Source organism: Megalobrama amblycephala, linkage group LG7 (genome assembly GCF_018812025.1).
Source record: "Megalobrama amblycephala isolate DHTTF-2021 linkage group LG7, ASM1881202v1, whole genome shotgun sequence".
Taxonomy (NCBI): Eukaryota; Metazoa; Chordata; class Actinopteri; order Cypriniformes; family Xenocyprididae; genus Megalobrama; species Megalobrama amblycephala.
The window spans coordinates 33,013,170-33,034,524 of record NC_063050.1 but is presented as its reverse complement, the minus strand read 5'-3'; the positions used below and the strand labels follow the sequence as shown (position 1 = coordinate 33,034,524).

Here is a 21,355-nt window from a genome sequence, read left to right as displayed (position 1 = left end):
TTGGCCCTCTAATTCCATAATTCAACATTCTTGATTTAAATGGACATTTTTTAAATTTCTTTTTAAGATAGTGGAAGAAAATCACTTTTCAACAGGTCTGATTATGTGTGGTGGTCTCTTTCATGTGAAGGACTTATGTATTTTTCATTGAGTTCATGAGTCAACTTTCTACTGTGCTGGATATCTACGTCGTAATTTATACATCTAGAGTGCACTTCTACACCTAAATAAGCATTTTTCCTCCCAGCTCGAAGCTCCCTGAAGACTTTATGAACACATGTAATGTGATGATTTGACTTAGAACGACAGACTACAGCAGAAGAGTGGGGGAGCATGAACGCACATTTGGAAAGTTTGAGTTCATTGAGTAAAATATAAGAAATTAGACGGGGGTTTAGAAAGAGAAAGAAAATATTATTACAGTTGAGTAGTACTTTGGGGTTGTTTGTGTTCTTTGAGGGTTTGATGTCACGTCTCCAAGTGGATGTGGTTTCTGTGTGAACTTCCCGTGTCCTTCTCTTGTTCTTTCTGTCTCTTTATTCCTCTTTCCCACAGAATATGGGCAAGATACACAAAAAATGTGTATCCAAATTCCAATTAATTAATGAGAAGTACATTAGTCTAGTCTGTGCTGATGAAATGTCATTCTCATTTAACTGAATTTAAGTTCATTGACAAATTTTCAGGTTAATGATGGTGTTTTGCTGATTTACTGCAGCTATTTTCGACCAGCGGGTCAGAGCCCAGTATGGGGCCTCAGAAATCTTTCAAAGGGATGCATGATGATATTAAAATCATATCAAAATAATCTAAATTAATTAAACACATAAAATTAAAATGTAAGCTGCAATCATTTATTTACTATCACATATATTTATATCATTAGTATATTTTTAGTATAATAGTTATTTTTCCACTTAATAACTATTGTTTTGTTGTTGTTGTTGGTTTGTTTCAAGTACATACTGTTCTTGTAACTTCTGTAATCACAAAATTAATTATAATGAATTAATTTAATATATCAATGCTTACAGTTATTGTTATTAAAATACTTAAAAGCAAAAATAAAAGCAGCTTTGCCACAATTACAGCAGAAATGCTGGAGGAAATATAATCGTAGTCTTCAAGTCAAAAAGGTTGAGGTCTATTAATTAATGGATACTTTTGTCCAGTGGGATTTACAGCATAATTATTACAAGGACAGGTCTACTTGGAAATGTTCATAGATTGAACTGAAAGAGTAAAGGGGAAATGATGCAGGATAAATGTATTTTTCTTTAACAACCTCACATTTCAAAACTTTAAACATTTATCATGAATAGGAAAGTGTGACTCTGTACTATAACACAAAGAATAAAATTTGACAATGTAACAAGAAATAATTATTTTAGAATTTTACATTCAATTAATGCTCACACAAATGGCATATGACATCTTCTGCGATCTTCTGTGATCACGTTAGCACACTTGCTACTCATGTAAAATGTCTTCTAACATTCTTTTTTTTTTTTTTTTTTGTCCTGTTCTTTTCCATAACCGTCAGACATTATAGTGCTGATTGCATCTGTTGCTGTGGTGTCGGCGGGGAGTCAAAGCAACATTTTTGCAACATCTGCACTGCGAAGCTTAAGGTTTTTACAGATCCTGCGAATGGTACGCATGGACCGCCGTGGAGGAACTTGGAAGCTTCTGGGATCTGTAGTTTATGCACACAGCAAGGTATGTTTTTTGAAAAGTCATCATCCAGAATTATTTGCTTTATTGTCTTTGATATAAAGATCTTGGAATAATTTAAAATCCCACTTTGTTTTATGAGCAGAAAATCGTGTGTCAGACATAACCATATCCAAAAGTACTTTTTGTTCTTTTGTAAATATCTTCCTGGTGTGCAGATATCCTCTATATGTCCTCAGTATCTGCTTCTCCGTCTAATAGGAATTGGTCACTGCCTGGTACATCGGGTTCCTTGTGCTCATCTTTTCCTCTTTCCTGGTTTATCTGGTGGAAAAGGAGTTCAATAAAGATTTTGCCACCTATGCTGATGCATTGTGGTGGGGCACGGTGAGTCTCTCACTCACTTCTCAGCTTCTCTCTGGTATATTCCCTCTTGAGTCTTAACAAGTAATATTCTGACCTGTACTGAGCTTCACAAAACAAGTTATTCATATGTGATGTGGTGCTTCTGGGACTCTGATGCAATTATTCCTGGGTAATTTTTTCCTGCACTTGCTAATGGTCAGCATTACTGGGAAATTGCAAGATGTACTAGTTTCAGTTTAATGTGGCCATTGATATCAGTAATAGTAATTTCAGGCTTACTCTTTTTCTTCCTTTTGTTCATTGCTTTCTACCTTGTTTGGTAAATTGAAAACTTTTCCATAAAGGTTTTATGGAGGCCCATTAGATTCCATTTCCATGGATATAGAAAGTAATCATGAACGCACAAAATGACAAACGCCATCTCTGGTCTCGCTTGGATGCCCTTGATGATTCAGAGAACAGAGATCAGGCTCATACAGCCCAAAAGGAAAAGATAAAGGCAATGTATGTGCATAATTGAAGATATAAACACATACAGATATAAAGTATAGAGAATCAGTATAGAGAATTATTAAACACTCTTTAGCAGTTTATTTCCACTTTTAGAATATTATTTTCATTTTTATTGAAAATAAATGTGAGCCCGGCAAAAGGCAAATTCGAACCCACGTCGATCGCATTAAAAGTGAGGTCTGTGAGCCCTATTGCTACTGTTGCACCACTGAAGATGTTGAATTTTGTGTGTGCTTTTTAAAACTTGAGTGGCCAAACCAAACATTGGTGGGCGGAGCTAGTGTAAACAGCGTTTGCCAACAAGGGACACTATTTGCACTTAGTGTAAATAGACACTCAGAAAAAGGGCAGGCTCAATGTAAATAAGACAATTAACCAAGTAATCATTCATAGTTTGAATAGCTAAATAAATAGACTTTCTGGCTTTCTTTTGTTGTTGAGATTAAAGTCAATCAAACTTTATGCTAATTTGACCTCAAAATCTGTCACTTAGTAGAAGCTAGCCAAATTAGCCTAGACAAGTTTCTTGACATGCCATCATCCTCAAAAACCATTAACAAAATTACACAAGGTAAAAAGAAAAATTACCCAAACTATATTAAATATATATATAATATATATATATATATTAAATTAAATCTCACCTGCAGCGAGTATAAACATGGTTTCTGTCAACCATATTGTGTTTTATGTATAATGAATTCATAGCAGGATAGAGCATGCATTTTTAAAGAGACATTTTGAAACCAGAATTGTTCATTTTCTATTTACCCTACCTGTTTTTATTTATTTATTTATTTATTTATTGTTCTTTTTTTTAGATCACCCTAACTACTATTGGTTATGGAGATAAGACTCCTAAAACCTGGACTGGACGAATGCTGTCTGCTGGCTTTGCCCTGCTTGGGATCTCCTTCTTTACTCTGCCTGCGGTAAACCTTACACGCACCAAGAAATTATCTATACCTTGTTTCCTTACACTACTTAAAATATTAATTCAGTGTTTTATTAATTCAGCATCATGTCACTTCTCCAGATACAACATTAATAAAGAGCCATTTTGTAAATAATATGCATAATTGAGACCATTCCTAATGTCCTTCTTGGTTTTCAGCCTGTTCCACACAATTAAATCTTATTCATGGCTGCTAAAGCCGAATTTTATTTGGTGTCTTTGTGAAAAATTGTAAAGGTACATCTACTGTATAGAATACTAGCCACTATGCTGGCAGTTTCTACAACAAATTATCTGTATTTATAGAATACAAAGGAAGGCAAAATTAATTCTTCTGCTTGAGATACTGTGCATGTTTTAATACAGACTATACGTTTGGTTTGAAGATGAAAAACGTATTAAGCACAATGTTCTCTTACCATTCCTGATTTCTATAAAGAACTGTTTTTTTATAGAACCATATAGACCATAGTGTTCACCGTGGTCTTATGGCTATCAGAGCAGAAACAAAAGCTGCTGCTCTCCGTGTGTTTTTCCGTCATCTCTGTGTGCGTTCGTATGTAAATTGTGTGACCTTATTTTGCCCATTAGGCCCTTTACACCTGGAATTAAGATGCGTTTTGGTCGAACGGATCACAAGTAGATGAGGGAGACACATACCCTTTTTACACCTAGCATATGAATCCATCTCTTTTTGACCTAACTTGCGATCCGATCAACCATAATGCATCTTAATACCAGATATTAACAGGGCTTTAGAGAGATCTGAAAAAGCCCATACATTTACCCACCCATAGTTCTTCCCTCGCCATAGCACAAAGGAAGGAGAAAATATACACCTGGGGGGTGTCGCTCAATACCATCCAGGGTGAGGACAGATCTGTCATCACCTCTAGGATGGTTAAAAAAAGAAAAGTTCAGTTCCTCTACAGGCCTATTAGGTGTGCGGTATGCTTCGCTTCTACAACCTTTTCCACAGACAATCATGGATATTATTATTGTTGAATTGGATTGACCCCAGATTTTTTAAAACCTTTGGGTTAATCTGTTCCAAAGGGTTTGTGCTTGTGCATGCTTCACAATCTTACTGGTCAGGCATTTTTCAGTATGGTGACATGGGTATTAATGTTTCCATAGCATCAATGCCGTGACGCAGCATTGAGTTCCACTCTAAAGGGAATGTCTCATTACATATGTAATCCAGTTCCCTGAAAGGGGAAGGAGACACTGCATTGCTTTCCCATACTTCACGCAAAGTCTGAAAACGTCTGCCTTCAGACAATTAGAATATGGTTATGTGAGTTTCAGGCGTTTATTTATGGTCTCGGTGACACGCTTGCGTTACGTCACCTGACTACACTGTTGGCCAATAGAATTGGTGTTTTTCCACATGTGCTTCAGACACTGGCTCAGTCAGGAGCATTGCCACAACTTCAACATCATGACACTGTGTCTCTGCAAATTTTCTCATAATCCTCTTTTCTAATTGGTTCCACTTCACTTGCATTGCAGGGTATTTTGGGTTCGGGTTTTGCCCTGAAGGTTCAAGAACAGCACAGACAGAAGCACTTTGAGAAGAGGAGGAACCCTGCAGCCTGCCTTATACAGGTCAGACACAAGAGCCATGAATCTGCCTTCACATTTGGTGATATTAAACAATCTTGTAAAATAGAATTTGCTTTATAGTGTCATTTTTATGACAGAGAATTTTATGGAAAATGTCATGCCTCTAAGTAGAGATACTGTTTGCTAATGGTATCGTATCTTTTCATATATATTGTAACTGTGATTTGTGTCAGAATGCACCACAATGTTTTTGTTGCCTTATAAACCTGTTATGAAATGGCTGAGACTGTGGATAGTCTTACCCAACAGACAAAGTTCACAGCAAAGGGATTTTATTTGCTTGGACCAGTGTTACGCTGGTTTTAACATGGATGTACTGGGTTTTGATACCAGCAATGAAGAGTTGTAAAAATATCCTGAATTTGTTGCAAAAAATATTCGAGGAACTTCCCTTCTATGTATGTGTGTGTGTGTGTGTGTGTGTGTGTGTGTGTGTGTGTGTGTGTGTGTGTTTGTGTGTGTGTGTGTGAGTGTGTGAGTATTGTGTTTCTGCTCACTATGTTTTGCTCTCCTTGACCCTGAATAAGGCTGCGTGGCGATATTACTCCACCGATGGTAGTCGTCCTTACCTTGAGGCCACTTGGCGTCACTATGAGTCTACAATCCCTGTCCTGAGGCATGTATTGGTGCCTGCTCTGACCAAAAAAACTTGTGTAGTTTTATTTACTAATCTGCTTTTTTTCCTTTTTGTTTTTTCTTCTTCTCTTTCTCTTCTATGGGCTTGTTTTTCTTCTGTCTTTTCCTCTTCTTCCTTTATCCGTTCTTCTTTTGGTTTTATATATTTTTGCATGTAGTGTGTGTGGCGTAGCTATGCGGCTGATGAGAACTCGGTTTCCGTTGCTACCTGGAAACCTCATTTGAAGGCGTTGCATACCTGCAGTCCTACAAAGTAGGTACAACCCCCATGGCAGCTGCTATTCCATTTTCTGTCTGTTTCCTTGGTTCATTCATTTTCCACAAAGGGAAACTTTCCTCTTTTCCTCTATTTATTTGTTAAATTTCCCCATGTAACTTTTGTCTCCCACACACTCCATTCTTCTTTTCACATCCTCTTCATTTCAACATTCAAAAAAAATACATGTCAGTTTTTATGTTCATTTTGCATTTATCTGATACATTCTTAGCTATACACAAGAATCATTATAGACCAGGTTATATTGTTATAGACAATAGCAGGTCTAATGTAGGTCTAGCTGTCTATAAAATCACTTGATTGCAGTCTTTCTCTGAAAGTGAAAGGGGAAAAAACAAAGTTAATGGACAGTAATGTTTCTCTCCATTTTGCATTTATGCCCACATTCTGTTTTATAATGGCACAATCATGAATATGCAGTAGTGCTCCATCTTGGTAAATAATATTACAAGCAGCCAAATTGGCTACCTGATTGAGAAAAAGATTTTATTACCTTTGCCTTGCCATTCATAAATGCCCTTATGTCACATAACACCATGAAATGTAAACTGCTGAAAGCATTACTTTAAACATACTGAGAATAAACTAGACATTCAGAAGGGCTCCATATACATTTGGCACATACTTGCTTGAGCTTCTGAAGTTATTGCAATACTCTGCATGTTTTGATTTGCATGTATATGCATACTGTTTTGAACTGGCTGTTGCTTTTGGTGCATTAGTATGCATGAAATATTTTATGATAAATTGGACCCCATGAATCTGAACTTATGTGCAGTTTATAACAAGACTGTAGATTATCTGAACATCTCACATTTAAATATTTCTCTTTCCACATCACCTTCTCACACCTAAAGGAAGGATCAAGGAGAATCAGCTACAAGGTTTGTGTTGTTTCATATATACTATAAATATATGTTTTTGTATCCCAAAAATGGGCCTTTATTTCTTGTAATTCAGACTATATTTCTAATAATGGTTAGAGTTCATAACTTCTAACTGTTACTTTATATATCAAAATGTAACTTCATAATTAGCAATGTGACTTTATATTTCACAATTGCAATTTTTCATTTTATTCTAGTTATTTATCACAATGCAAATTCAAATCGTGCAATTTGATTTTATACAAGTATCTCTCAATTATGACTTTCTTTCTTGTAATTGCAAATCACAATGTGATTTTATTTCTCAAAATTGCAAATTTATGTCTCACAATTGTGACTTTATTTCTTATTTGAAACTTAATCTCAAAATTACTTATCTATGTTTTATTCTAAGGAGGACACAGGCTTCCATATTTGATCAGTAGTTCCCTCTGATGTCTGTTTACTGCCATCTGTTATTAAGTTCACTTTAATTTTTCTTCAGACATGTACATTGGGTAGATGGAATATGAAATGGCAAATAATTGAGATGTTTTCATGTTTTCATGTTTTGTCACTTACCAGACAAATGTGATTACTGGGGGGGTTGACTTCAATTAGAGAGCGAAAATGATGGAGATGAGAATGAGAGTCAGACTTGAATGACTGCATTGCACACCAGCTATAAGGCATAGTTTCATCAGTCCAGATAACAAAAAGAACATAATTCATTTGCATAATTACTCAGATAGAACTTCAGATTGTGTCATAATAGTTTGGCTAGTATGAACAAGGCCAGACAAAATAATTTCCACATCATTATGAATTTATTAAGTGCAGAACAAATACATGAAATTTATCCTTTTCTCTTGGTCCATTGTCTGAATGCGAACAACAGATTTCAAAGAGGTGTTTGGATATGGTGGGTTCTAACCAGTTGTTTGTGTGAAACAACCATCCATCTACTCAGTTACTGTATGATGCACTACTCATCAATGACCAAGAGGCAATGATACCATAATTAGCATAGTTGCTAATGTGACATTATTGAACAGAAGTGGATGACTCACCGCAGTGCTGCATTTTTGAGTGGCTGCTGCTCTTTTCTCTGAGTCATGTTCAGCTGTCTGACCTACAATGAGTAAACTAGTCATTTTTTTAAGTTATTGAAAGTAAAGGATATACAGTATGTGTATATATACACACCATGGTTGTCCAGTAAAAAAAAAAAAGTCTCCACTTATGCTAATTTTGAGTGCACACACAAGGACAATGCAGATACTTGTTAAATAGAAAGCCTGAGAGTAAGCCCAACAGAAAGTCAGAAACCAAAACTAGAGGTGTGATAACATTTCCAGTTTTTCTGTAAAATTGTGTTATTTCAATAGAAATTTCTGAAAAATTTGGTGACCTCACTACATGCATCACTACATTATTGATAGATAGACAGACAGACAGACAGATAGATGGAGAGATAGATCTATTTCTTATTTCATGGAACATTGTAATTACTTCTGAAGGATTTTTATCCCTCTGTCCTTGACGTTTCTCTAGGGTCTTTCATCTTACAGTACATTACATTTTGTCTTGGTATATTGTATCTGAAGGGCCTTTCATAATGATTGTTTAGAGTTCGTTTGACTGCACTTCTAAGCAAGCAATGCAGAACTAATAAATGACTTGGCGTCCACACTTTTTGTACTTCATGCTGCTCTTTGATGGTCATTGCCATGGCTCATGGCATAAAGGAAAGTGCTGTTCTTTCTTTCACTCTCTCATTCTCTCACTTTTTCCGCTTTTAGTCAGAAACTGAGTTTTAAGGACCGGGTAAGAATGGCAAGCCCACGTGGACAGAGCATTAAAAGCAGGCAGACGTCTGTTACAGACAGACGTTCGCCCGGAGCTGAGATCAGCACTGATGCATCGAGTCCTGCCAAGGTACAGAAGAGCTGGAGTTTTAATGACCGCACCAGATTCAGACCCTCCCTCCGTCTCAAGAGCCAATCACGGTCTACCCCTGAAGGTGAAGCAATTTCTGATTAGAGCATTACATTGAACTACTATGTGCATTGACGGAAATTTAGCTCTATGATTTTTATTCTATGTTGTGTATGTAGAGTAGAAATATAATGAATTCAAGAGTGATTAAGACACAATGAAATTCAAAATTTTATCATAACCTGGAAAATCTTCAGATTTTTGAGAAAACATGTCCAAGTGACTAGATCATTTTAAAATTTCAGGATTTCTGGATATAACCAGACTAATTACAGTCAACCATGGTGACACAGAGAGCTTATTGACATGGTGATAATGATTATTAGATTAATTATCATAATTTTTTGGTTGTTAATAAAAAAAAAAAATTTGTCCCTCTGATTGAGATCATTGTGAATCCAGATGATCCTGATTGGGTCCCAAAGGCCTTTGACTGAATAGGAATGAATTCCTTTCTCATTTTCTTTTCATCTTTTTTCATTCGTTTTATATATATATACAGTACAGTCCAAAAGTTTGGAACCACTAAGATTTTTAATGTTTTTAAAAGAAGTTTCGTCAGCTCACCAAGGCTACATTTATTTAATTAAAAATACAGTAAAAAACAGTAATATTGTGAAATTACAATTTAAAATAACTGTTTTCTATTTGAATATATTTCACAAAGTAATTTATTCCTGTGATGCAAAGCTGAATTTTCAGCATCATTACTCCAGTCTTCAGTGTCACATGATCCTTCAGAAATCATTCTAATATGCTGATCTGCTGCTCAAGAAACATTTAATGTGTACAATTGTACAAAATATTTGTGTACAATATTTTTTTTCAGGATTATTTGATGAATAGAAAGTTCAAAAGAACAGTGTTTATCTGAAATCTAATCTTTTGTAACATTATAAATGTCTTTACTGCCACTTTTGATTGATTTAATGCATCCTTGCTGAATAAAAGTATTAATTTCTTTAATTTATTTTCAAAAAAATAAAAAAATAAAAATACTTACTGACCCCAAACTTTTGAACGGTAGTGTATAATGCTACAGAAGCTTTGTATTTCAGATAAATGCTGTTCTTTTGAGCTTTCTATTCATCAAGGAATCCTGAAAAAAAAAGTACACAACTGTTTTCATCATTGAAAATAATCATAAATGTTTATTGAGCAGCAAATCAGCATATTAGAATAATTTCTGAAGGATCATGTGACACTGAAGACTGGAGTAACGATGCTGAAAATTCAGCTTTGCATCACAGGAATAAATTACTTTGTCAAATATATTTAAATAGTACACAGTTATTTTAAATTGTAATAATATTTCACAATATTACTGTTTTTTACTGTATTTTTAATTAAATAAATGTAGCCTTGGTGAGCAGACGAAACTTCTTTTAGTGGTTCCAAACTTTTGGACTGTACTGTATATATATATATATATATATATATATATATATATATATATATATATATATATATATAGCAAATTACCAGTGTGTAATCACGCCTTTCTTTGACATGATCACTAGAATTGGGTTTAAATAATTTATTTTTATTGGACCAATGTCATTCAGGCAAGAGTGCAACAGAGGATTGCAAATGTGGTATTCTTTTTATATCAAAGTTCAATAAAATGGAGTTCATGTTGAGTTGAACTTAATTCACAATTGGCAATTACTTGTTACTTGTTTGTGATCCACTAATGAAAATAGTTCCAAACTAAACCAAAGCAGAATCAATCATTTCGTGTTTAAAAGCAACACACTATCCACCTTATTTTTAACATTATGCTGCTTGCATAATTTAGTAACTAATTCATAACACACTGGTTTCTAGTGCAAATAGTTTTACCATTTACTGAACTTTGATATTCTTTTAGTTACAGTATTCACAGAAAATAGCTTACTTTTGTGTTGCAAAATAAGGTGGATAAGAGTGTTCCATTCTTGAACAAATCATTGCTTTTGAAAAAATCAGTTGAGTGAATGATTCAGTGACTCATAATACGCAATCTGACAGACAAGCAGAGTAATTAAAAACTTTGAAAAGTCACACTGCTGTTGGGGTAAATATCTGCTCTGTAACACTGCTCATCCACTTAAAAATGAGGACAGGAACTATCTAGTTCACGGCAGATAAAGAATACAACAATGCACTGATTTGGACAACTCGATCCACTCATTGGACTACACTGCCTAAGGCTCTGTTTACAAATCCTGTGAGGTTAAGACATCTCTTCTGTAGAAAATGATGTATTATGTATAATTCAGACACATTAATGGATGCATATATCAAGGCATGGTATGATTTAGATTTAATCTGAAGTCTTTATCCACAGTGGGAAGGCTGTAAGGCACTTGATGTCATATAGAGTACATTATGAAATCAGAATAGTCAAATTTAATGAAAAATTATTACCTAACTTTAAGTGTCTTAATGTGCTTGCGTCTTGTACTGTGTCACCCTGCAGCCTAAGACATGAAGCCCTTAACAAGCAAGGGGCCCACAACACAAGGCTACATGTATCCACATATGTTACACTTTATTTCGATACTCCACTTGAGACATTCTAACTTTGCAACTACATGTCAACTAACTCTCATTTAGAGTATTAGACTGTTAGTTTAGGGTTAGTAGAATAGGTTGACATACTTATAGTCAGTAGAATGACCATCAAAATAAAGTGGTAGCAACTTATAGTTAGTAGACTGTCTAAAGTGGACTATCAAAATGATGTGTAAACTCTACATGTAGTAGAGCCCAATATACAATGGAAATCCCCTTCCATTGCGACTTCCCATTAACAAAATTTTACAGGGTTTACTGTATATATAAATATAACCAGTCATGCACTTTTTTTTGTGCCCATCTTTGATATCAGTATGAGTAAACTCACTGCCATCACACGCAATATCGCCATGTCTTCTCCCACTCAGAAACTAAAGTCAATTTATTGTTGGAAACTTAACGACTACAAAAACTGATTTTAATTTTCTTTATTAATCTTAATTGTATTACAACAATTTCAGTTTTTATTTTATTTTAAATTTAGTTTCAGCCACTCTTCAGTTTCATTTTATTTTTTATTTGCATTACTCTGCTTTAATTATATCATTTCAGTTGGCAGACACATTTTTAATTCATAGTTTTAATCTTGATTTTAATATACAATAACCCCGATGTCACAGTCACCAGCACTACATTTCCCAGCATTCCTCCTGTTCCTCACCTGCACACGATCATCAATCACATTGCGTTGCATTGCGTTGCGTGTATTGTCTCTCATTGGATTACTAAGTAAAGACTTGTTTGAAAATTATCTTCTTTGTTGTGTGTTCCTACACAAGCAGCACATTACGCTTGACATACAGTTTACAGATTTGATGACATATATAAAGATAATTGCATTGCTGAATTGTTAGGGGCCTTGTGAGGGACCCATGAGCATCCAATAATTAGGGTAACCACTGTGAACCTTTTGAGTAAACTTTTCAAGACGTAGTATAATTCTTCAGTCAAGAATCCTTTTGCCTCAAAGCGTAAAGTGGGAACATTCATATTTTAGCCAGAAACGTATATACTCCTTCCTCAGTGATGCCCTATGTCTGTAAATATATATGAAAACTACACCAAAAAAGAAAAAAAAGAAAAAGTGCACTATAAGCAATTAGACTGCGAAGTGTAGGCTATACAGTAGAACCTCATCTGTTAAAAAATGAATTATCATTGGTTATTAAAATAATACTTACTTTTTTAAAATTCTCAGGAAAGTAATTTGACTTCTCGGAAAGGCAGAAATATTTTTTAAGAGAAGAGATTCACGTCATAAGGACCAATGTACCATGTACTATATGCACTCTGAATGGATTAAAATTGTGCTTAGAAATGTATTTGAGTAAAAGTACAATTGATCAGTTTCAATTTGTGTTAATTTGAGCTGCACTATACTTTGTTAGTTTATATTCATTTGCAAATGTTGCATTTTTTCCCTCTGATGTTGCTCTCAGATGTTGTTTTGAGATGTTCATTTGATGATGGCTTTCAAATAATCTCTCCTTTCTGACTGACTCTTTATTCTTTAAGTGCTGATGACTTTTTTGGAATTTTCATTGTGTCACAGGTGAGGCTAACGTTGGTGTTGATGAGGGTTTTGATGAGAAAGGGTGTCATTGTGACATGTCGGCTGAGGACCTGCCGTCCGCACTGAAGACCGTCATCAGAGCTGTGAGGTAAGAGCAACAATTCTTCTCTTCATCATGCTGCAATATTTTAGAGCTCTGAGACATTACAATTAAAGCTCAGCATTTCATGAGCTATCAGTGATTATTGATATGAATTCGTTAAAAGTTTCAGTAAATAGTGTCAACCAAAGCTAATTCCAAGATATAAATTGTTTTTGTGGCCTAGATGCATATTATGTTGGATGCATAATAAATGTTTTTAAAGATGAATTGTGTGAATTCTGTGCTACTAACATCAAGTGTGATAGTAAAAATGAAAAAAATTGGTCAGCCAAACAGCCAACCACTGGTTGAGCCAATGTTATGTTGGACCGAGGTCTGTACAATATCACAAAACAAGTTGAACAAACTCAGGGTTACATAATTGATTCATTTGACAAACCCAAACAAATCTAACCTGCAAGCATACCGCATTGTTCTCCATAATTTTTTTTATCAGGGTTTGATCCTAAGTATGTGTCTATGTTTGTGCACATAAAATTATGACATTTGCAGAGAACATCTAGTCTTGTGAAACATGGATTGATGTTGCCCATTTTTTGCCAAAATTGGGCAACATCAATCTATGACAATTCTCTGAATAGTTTTTGCATGTTATTGAATGTGGCAATGCTATTGTCTTGGCGGACTAGATTTGCTACTCTGCCTCAGCTGTTTATTATTGCTGCTGCTGCTACTGCTGCAGAGCAAATATGGACTTGCTACTGTTAATAGATACACAGACACGCTACTGTAAGATATGCTACTGCTGCTGCATAAATAGACATACATAAATCCGCCAACAAAGCAGGAACAATAAGAATGACACAATACAAGCCAACACACATGCCTGGTGCTGAGAGTATGTAAAACATGCTGCTGCATTAATAGACACAGGGTCAGCAGAGGCCAATCAGCTTGTGCCACGTGTTAATGATGTGACTACTTGCAGATTGCATGTAAAGGACCAGTCTGCAGCCTCTTGAATTTCATGACTGAACTAGATATGTATACTATGAGAAAAAACGTGCCATTTTTGAGTGTGTCCCTTTAAATGCAAATGAGCTGTTGCTCCCAGCCCCCTTTCCAGAAGAGGGCAGAGTTTCAAGAACTCACGCTCTGGCATTACGGTAACAACAAAACAGGACAATCTTACACACCAAAAATGTCAGAATGGGCATTCATGTGCAATTTTTAACTTGGAAACTCCTGTTTATGTTAACTCCGATAGCATCAGCTCTGGATATGAAGTTTGAGCATGAAAAGTTGATATTGGCTCATCAACCTTTGTGAAAATCCAGCATTGAACAGACCCTTGTTTGTGAAGCAGATTGGCACAAACGTACAAGACTTTAACTACTTTCTTCGGGACATTTCCTTCAAAAATGAAATTTAATCACGATGTCCTCAGTGACTCAGATGGCGGGAGTCTATGGTGACTCATTGGTACATCCCAAAACAACATTTGTAATGTCTCTTTGGCGCAGACATTGTAAAATTCCAGCTGTTACATCGAGGATACAGAAATGGCGGACTCACTCATGGCTGTTTCTATGCACTTTTCAGGGAAATCAAAAATCACAAGGTTTGCTTAAACCCTATAAGCTGAGATAGGAGAAAGTATTTTAAAAAATACACAAAAACACACACATCACCTTTAATGAATACGGCATTGTCTGCTTGTCAGCCTTATTTAATTATTCTCATAGCCACTGAGAGCATGAGATGAATCAGTGTCTCATTATCTCATTTCAATAATTTTACTTTCAAGAAAGAGTACTGTCATCCACACACTTCACACTAGCAACCACGCTCTTTTCTTTTTTCTTTTTTTTTTTTTTTGCCTAGTATGTGTGGGTCAGTTAAAAGTTGATTTCTAGATTGACAGTATGTGCTCATCTTTTCCAGCCTCTCTATTTTGCTTTTATTGTGAGGAAAAAAAAAATGAACTCACAGTCTATAGGGTGTCTTGCTTCACTGAATATTCCAGACTGTAGGTGAAGTGCTGTGGTAACCCTGTAGGTTTCAGCTGGGGCCTGGATGGACCCTGACATGTATGTGATGCCAAGCTCAGACTTACCCAGGGTGTTGGATTTGTCTGTGTCATTTGGTCACCTTAGTTTTCAGAATCATTGCTGTGGTCATGCTGAGTCAACCCAAAATGCAATTAATTTGATTCAAGGCATTGTTTCAGTTTTTGAATTGCCCATTAGAAAATTTATCCTTTTCAATTATACTCAGAACAAGAAGACAAATTGGCACATTAAATGTCTATGCTGTCATATTCGTTTTGAGTTATATACTCCTTAATGGAAGAATAATATTATCATATGTTTCTGCAGGATCATGAAATTCCATGTGGCAAAGAAGAAGTTTAAGGAAACTCTACGCCCATATGATGTGAAGGATGTAATAGAGCAATATTCAGCTGGTCACCTAGACATGCTCTGCCGAATTAAGAGTCTGCAAACAAGGTAGGAGTAACCAACCACTGTCTGAACATGTTTTTACTTATATGCCTTCTACATACACTAACGTTCAAAAGTGTGGGGTTTGTAAAAATGAGTATTTTTGTATTTATTTATTTTGGCAAGAAATTAATACTTTTATTCAGCAAGGATGCATTCAATTTATAAAAGTGACAGTAAAGACATTTTAATGTTACAAAAGGTTTTTATTTCTATTCATCAAAGAATTCTGAAAAAAAATGTTATCACAGTTTTCACAAAAGTATTAAGCACAGTTGTTTTTAACATTGTTAATAATGAGAAATGTTTCTTGAGCACCAAATCAGCATATAAGAATGATTTCTGAAGACACTGAAGACTAAAGGTAGTAATGATGCTGATAATTCAACTTTGCCATCACAAGAATAAATTACATTTTAATATAAATAGAAAACCTATGGTTATTTGTTCTCAAGCTTAATGTGTGTATGTGTCTCATGCAATATAGTAGGTCCACAGGTGTGTATATTAAAACATCTTAATTTTTACTTAAACTCTTTTTGCCACTGGAAATTATAGGAAAGGGAGAAGGACTCAAACTTACATAATTCCAATGAGCCCAAAGTGTGTGCATTAATCACTTGGCCTTCCCTCTTTACATATGAATTACAGCTAATAGCTGCACAGTAGGAACATGGGCCATACCCAATACACAGTCAGTCAATCAAAACTCATTGCAACATACTAATTATAAATCAGCACTTTCACCCATATCACATGACAGTCAGTACTCATTTACAGAGCACAAACAAGCATTTCTAAACATGCAGCCCAATCAACAGAGGTTAGCAGTGGCACAGACAATCAAGAATTTGATTAATCAAGATCATGTAACATCTGTCTGAACATCACTCATTTTGATGTGAACTAAAACATTTACTCAACAATGAAAATCAAAGAGATTATTAGTTCCCACTTTCATGGCCTCTATATTATCGTCACACTGGTATGTCTGGTTCATATTAATGCCATCATGTCACATGTGGTCTGATGGCCCTGAGGCAGTGGTTCTCCTTGGTCATACAGTATATGGGTCACTGGGTGGTGGGGAAGCCCTGAGGTTCTGCTAGACAATGTGGAACGTTTAAGAAGTTATACTGTATATCATTCATGCATATCATTACCATTACTCATCATGGCTACATACATTTTCAACTCAAAACAATCCCTGCACTCAAATATATGCGCTGTCCTGCTCCACACAGCATGAAATAATGTCAAATGTGTAGAACGCCCGAATACTCAGTATTCTTGATCGACTGACAAACATATGGAAGTAAAATATTGACTAATGTCTTTGAAACAAAAAAAGCATGAATTGCTCTTATTGCTCTTATTGAAAAAAATAAAATAAAATATGCTTGCATTTTAATGCATTGTATTTTCAGGGCTTGCACTTTTGGGGGCTAAAATTCAATATGGTTGTATATTTAAGCTGTGAATATTTCAAATGAAAATATTTCAAACATTTCATTATTTAAAAATCAAGAATCTGTATTCACCTTCCAGACTTAATTTCCAAAGTATTCAGTATGTTTAAAAATACAACCTATTTGACAGGAAATTTTCAGTTCTTTTTTTTTTCACTGTAAAAAAATTCACTTCGACAAATTCAGTGGTTAAAATTCAGCAGAATATTCAACATTGCACATCCGGAAAATGCAGGAATAGCTGTAGGGAACAAACGCATAATCTGCCGTTAGTCACCTGACCAGCAGGTGGTGCAAGTGGGTGATGACCATATCAACAGTCATTCATTTATTTACAAAAACTGATTTACAGAAATGGAGCAAGCAGTAAGTATATGATATCAATCAATCAATCAATCAATCAATCTACCTGTTGTTTTGGTCTTTGTCATCACCCACTTATACCACCAGCTGGTTTGATGCACTGTTATTGCAATGCATTTTTCTTTTTTTTTTTCAATTAGTGCAATTCAACATGCTTTTTTTGGTTCAAAGACATTAGTCATTATTTTACTTCCATACAAACAATGCTCAAATGACATATTGCATCTACTGAGATTCTCAAGTGTGCAGTAAGTGGACACTTTGTTATCCCATTATACTTTAAAAAGACAATACAGTATGTGCCAAGTGACTCAGCCATTTTTTTGTCTTTTTAACCATGGCAGGTCTTCTGGTCACTTAAAAAAATATCTTTTTATTATATTTCTTCACTGAAGCCTAGTGAAGTCAAATTATCAAAGTTTTAATGAAGTGGGGCTAGTGCCACCATGTGACCAAAACCGGGCATTACAGTTCCTGACATTCTTCATAGTCTAAATCAGGGGTCTCCAAACTCGGTCCTGGAGGGCCACTGTCCTGCAGAGTATAGCTCCAACTTGCCTCAACACACCTGACTGGAAGTTTCTAGTATACCTAATTAGACCTTAATTAGCTGGTTCAGGTGTGGTTAATTGGGGTTGGAGATAAACTGTGCAGGACAGTGGCCTTCCAAGACCGAGTTTGAAGACCCCTGGTCTAAATGAACAGCAAGTCAAACGAGCTGCAAGTCTACAATTTTGAATTCCTCACTGCATATTTCAGTGCACAAGATAATAAACTGTTTGTACTAATAGTAGCAATTTATAGTTTCAGTTCTCTGTCTACTCATTTCATTCCTCTTTCTGCTAATGTCTCTCTCACTTTCAGGGTGGATCAGATTCTTGGTAGGGGCCAAATGCCTGTGGATAAGAAAGTCAGAGAAAAGTTGTTATCTGATGGAGACATTCTGGAAGATGTGAGCATGTTGGGAAGAGTGTGTAAGGTAGAGAGACAGGTGAGTATAGAGACACTCGGATAAACAATGCATTTCACAAACCAATGTATGTTGAATCGTTCCATCTTTTTACATTTTTGAATACTGCACTGATATTCAATATGACAGAAATGAGACAGTTTGTCGCTTGACCTGTGAGCAGTTTAGCCCTGTGGATGTTTAGAAAATAAAGTCTCTTACAACACATTTTTCAGACTCTCACTAGTTTGTCTATTAACAATTTTCAACAGTGGACATGCATGCATCACAGGTGATTTTTTATTTATTTATTTATTTAAAAAAATAATAATAATTGTAAGCCTAATTTCTATTATGAAATATTAGTTGTGTTTAAAGGGTTAGTTCACCCCAAAATTAAAATTCTGTCATTAATTACTCACCCTCATGTTGTTCCAAATCCATAAGCCTTTCGTTTATCTTTGGAACACTAATGAAGATTTTTTGATGACAGAATGCTGTCAGCAACTACGCTGCTGCTGCTGTTGGTGGTTATTGCAATACATTCACGGACAAGCTGCTGTGAACATGCAAGACATTCTACTGCCGCATAACTAGCATACATGAAATTTACCTGTATTACATCTATACAGGTGGAACTGGGGGAGGTGGATGGTTTATGATTGCTGTAAACAATCACAGAACCAAACTATTTAAATATTAAGCAAGCAAGCTCATTGGCTGCAGATGCAACAGAGAGCAAGTTAGCTTGTGCCATGTAGTAAATTATGTGAAAGCTAGCAGATAAGGATCTATCATCTATAGTTTCATGACAGAACTAGATATTGGCCTTGAGTCAAAAGGTTGAGAACCACTGTATTATACAACATAAACAACGTTTTCTGACAAACAATATTTCTGTGTTACATATATCATCTCTATAGGTACAGTCTATTGAAGCTAAGCTGGACTCTTTGCTGGACATCTACCGGCAGGTTCTGCAGAAGGGTTCGTGCTCTGCCCTCACTCTCTCCTCTCTTCCTCCATTTGGGTTGGAGGAGACTTCAGACTATCAGAGCACCATCCTCAGTAAGGATCTCTCTTGCTCCTCCCAGGTCAGCCAGTCCATCTGTGGCAATCATCCCAGGGCTCTCCAACTAATATTAGCCCCCAGTGAACTCAACCTCAACCAGAACAACTCCACAACATCTTCCCCTGGGCTCAATCCAGCCTCTGCCTCGCCTTTTAACCCATCTACCTTCCAGGTCCCTTCAACCCCATCCATGGAGTGTCCGTCAGCACAAGGGAGTCCATCTCAAAACCTCACCGCCAACAGCTTTCACTCTTCTGTAGTCCACTTTCCATGCATTGGTCAACCACCTCCACCTCTTCCATCCACAGCCTCTTCAAAATTTCAACTCTCGCCTGTTCCTCCACAACCAGGCCATGCCCACAGCATGGGACCCTCTAGGTCAGACCCTGCCGACTACGCCAAGTCCTGCTTTAGAGGAGTCGGGATAGACTTTGGGCTTAACTCTAGTATGGGCTGCAAGCTTCAGCAGAAAACCAGACCGAATTCTAAAGAAGACAGTTCTTGGAGGAGACATATAAGCCTGGATGCAGAGGTGGAGATGGACCCCCTTGTTCCAGTTTCGACTCTTGTCCCGGTTCAAGGCCACAGCAGTGGGGACAGAGGACTGGGGAAATCCCTCTCCGTGCAGGACCTCATAGAGCCCGCTCTAGAGGGTCTGGACACGCATTCTAGTCAGGCTAGTTTCTCCACTAGCGTTAGCAGCAGCCAGGACTCTTCAGCTGGGGTCATTGAGATGGGGGTAGCAGGCTGGGGAGAAGCTGATCTCTTCATCAGCGATAGAGATCTGGAGGTCTCAAAGACACATACTCAAGGATTCGACTTTCTTTCTCAGCCCCCCATTGATAAGTCCTACTCCTCTGAGCTGCTTAGGACAAGTACTACAACTGCTGCTAGTCACAACCTAGCAGGTGGACATTCGCCCAATATGGGCAGCAATGAGACTATGAATACGCCACATGTTCGACTAAAATAACGCAATCTCTAACGTGTTCTTAGAAACTGCATCTGATGGAATGAAACTTTGATATGAGAGCTTATTTTATTTTGGAGGCTTTTTTGTATTTTTATGAGGGCAAACTAAATTTAGATCATTTTTTATACATGTTTTAATAGTTTGGTTTATTTAAAAGAAATATTTTGTATAGGTCACCGTACATGACATATTGCATGCATTGTTCTTTTTCTAATGTACTGTAACATTTAAAAAAAAAAAAAAAAAAAAACTAATAGAATGTGGTAGAATAATAATCAACCTGCTGAAGATTATCAAAATCAGAGATGGCATGAACTCATTGGACTGCATGAACACTGCATGTCTTCAGCATACAAAACAACAGTCTCATTACAAAAAGCCTCGTCAACCCCAAAATTTACAACCTGCCTAAAAATAGAAAAAAAATTAAAAAATGTATCATTGTATTAAAAGGTAATTTACTTTTCTTATGTAAAAAAAAAAAAAGTGCCAGAAACTTTGAACAAAACTGATGCTGCTGAAAATTGTACAGTTTTGATAAAGCAGATTAAATGTTGAGAGAAGCACCTGATAGTTTCCATACTACATTAGTTGCTGTTTTTTGTAATTAATTCTGATCACTGCAGCTGCAGCCCAACTTAATATCCTGTTAGTTTTGTGAATATAAATTATTAACAATAATAAAATAGCTATTATGAATCATTTTAATACATTGTATATATGTGTGTAATTTATTATAATTCATAATAAATGTTATTTTATTATTGTTGTTAATTATAGATGAGTATATTTGCTAATAATTCTATTTTTTTCATTACATTGTTTTTGTCATTTTAGATGGCATGTGCAACCGCAGTGAATATTTGTCAGAGCTCTCCAAAATCTGACCTAAATACAATAGCATACATGCCTATACTCATCAAAGATGATTGTGAAAAT

General features: G+C 35.9%; 1 protein-coding gene across 2 annotated transcripts in view; it reads left to right on the top strand.

The window, feature by feature from the left end:
* kcnq5b (potassium voltage-gated channel, KQT-like subfamily, member 5b) overlaps positions 1-21,001 on the top strand; it is a 115,510-nt gene extending 94,509 nt beyond the window's left edge. The window contains exons 4-14 of one of the 2 annotated variants that reach the window (XM_048197131.1): positions 1,544-1,719; positions 1,936-2,061; positions 3,375-3,485; positions 5,021-5,116; positions 5,662-5,750; positions 6,905-6,931; positions 8,716-8,936; positions 13,023-13,131; positions 15,465-15,596; positions 18,287-18,413; positions 19,295-21,001. In XM_048197131.1, coding sequence (XP_048053088.1) covers positions 1,544-1,719; positions 1,936-2,061; positions 3,375-3,485; positions 5,021-5,116; positions 5,662-5,750; positions 6,905-6,931; positions 8,716-8,936; positions 13,023-13,131; positions 15,465-15,596; positions 18,287-18,413; positions 19,295-20,416 — 2,336 coding nt within the window. In that variant the 3' untranslated portion in view covers positions 20,417-21,001. Of the gene's footprint in view, positions 1-1,543; positions 1,720-1,935; positions 2,062-3,374; positions 3,486-5,020; positions 5,117-5,661; positions 5,751-5,928; positions 6,024-6,904; positions 6,932-8,715; positions 8,937-13,022; positions 13,132-15,464; positions 15,597-18,286; positions 18,414-19,294 lie in introns of both variants that reach the window. The other variant, XM_048197130.1, reaches the window with a different exon arrangement.
* Positions 21,002-21,355: the final 354 nt, after the last annotated feature.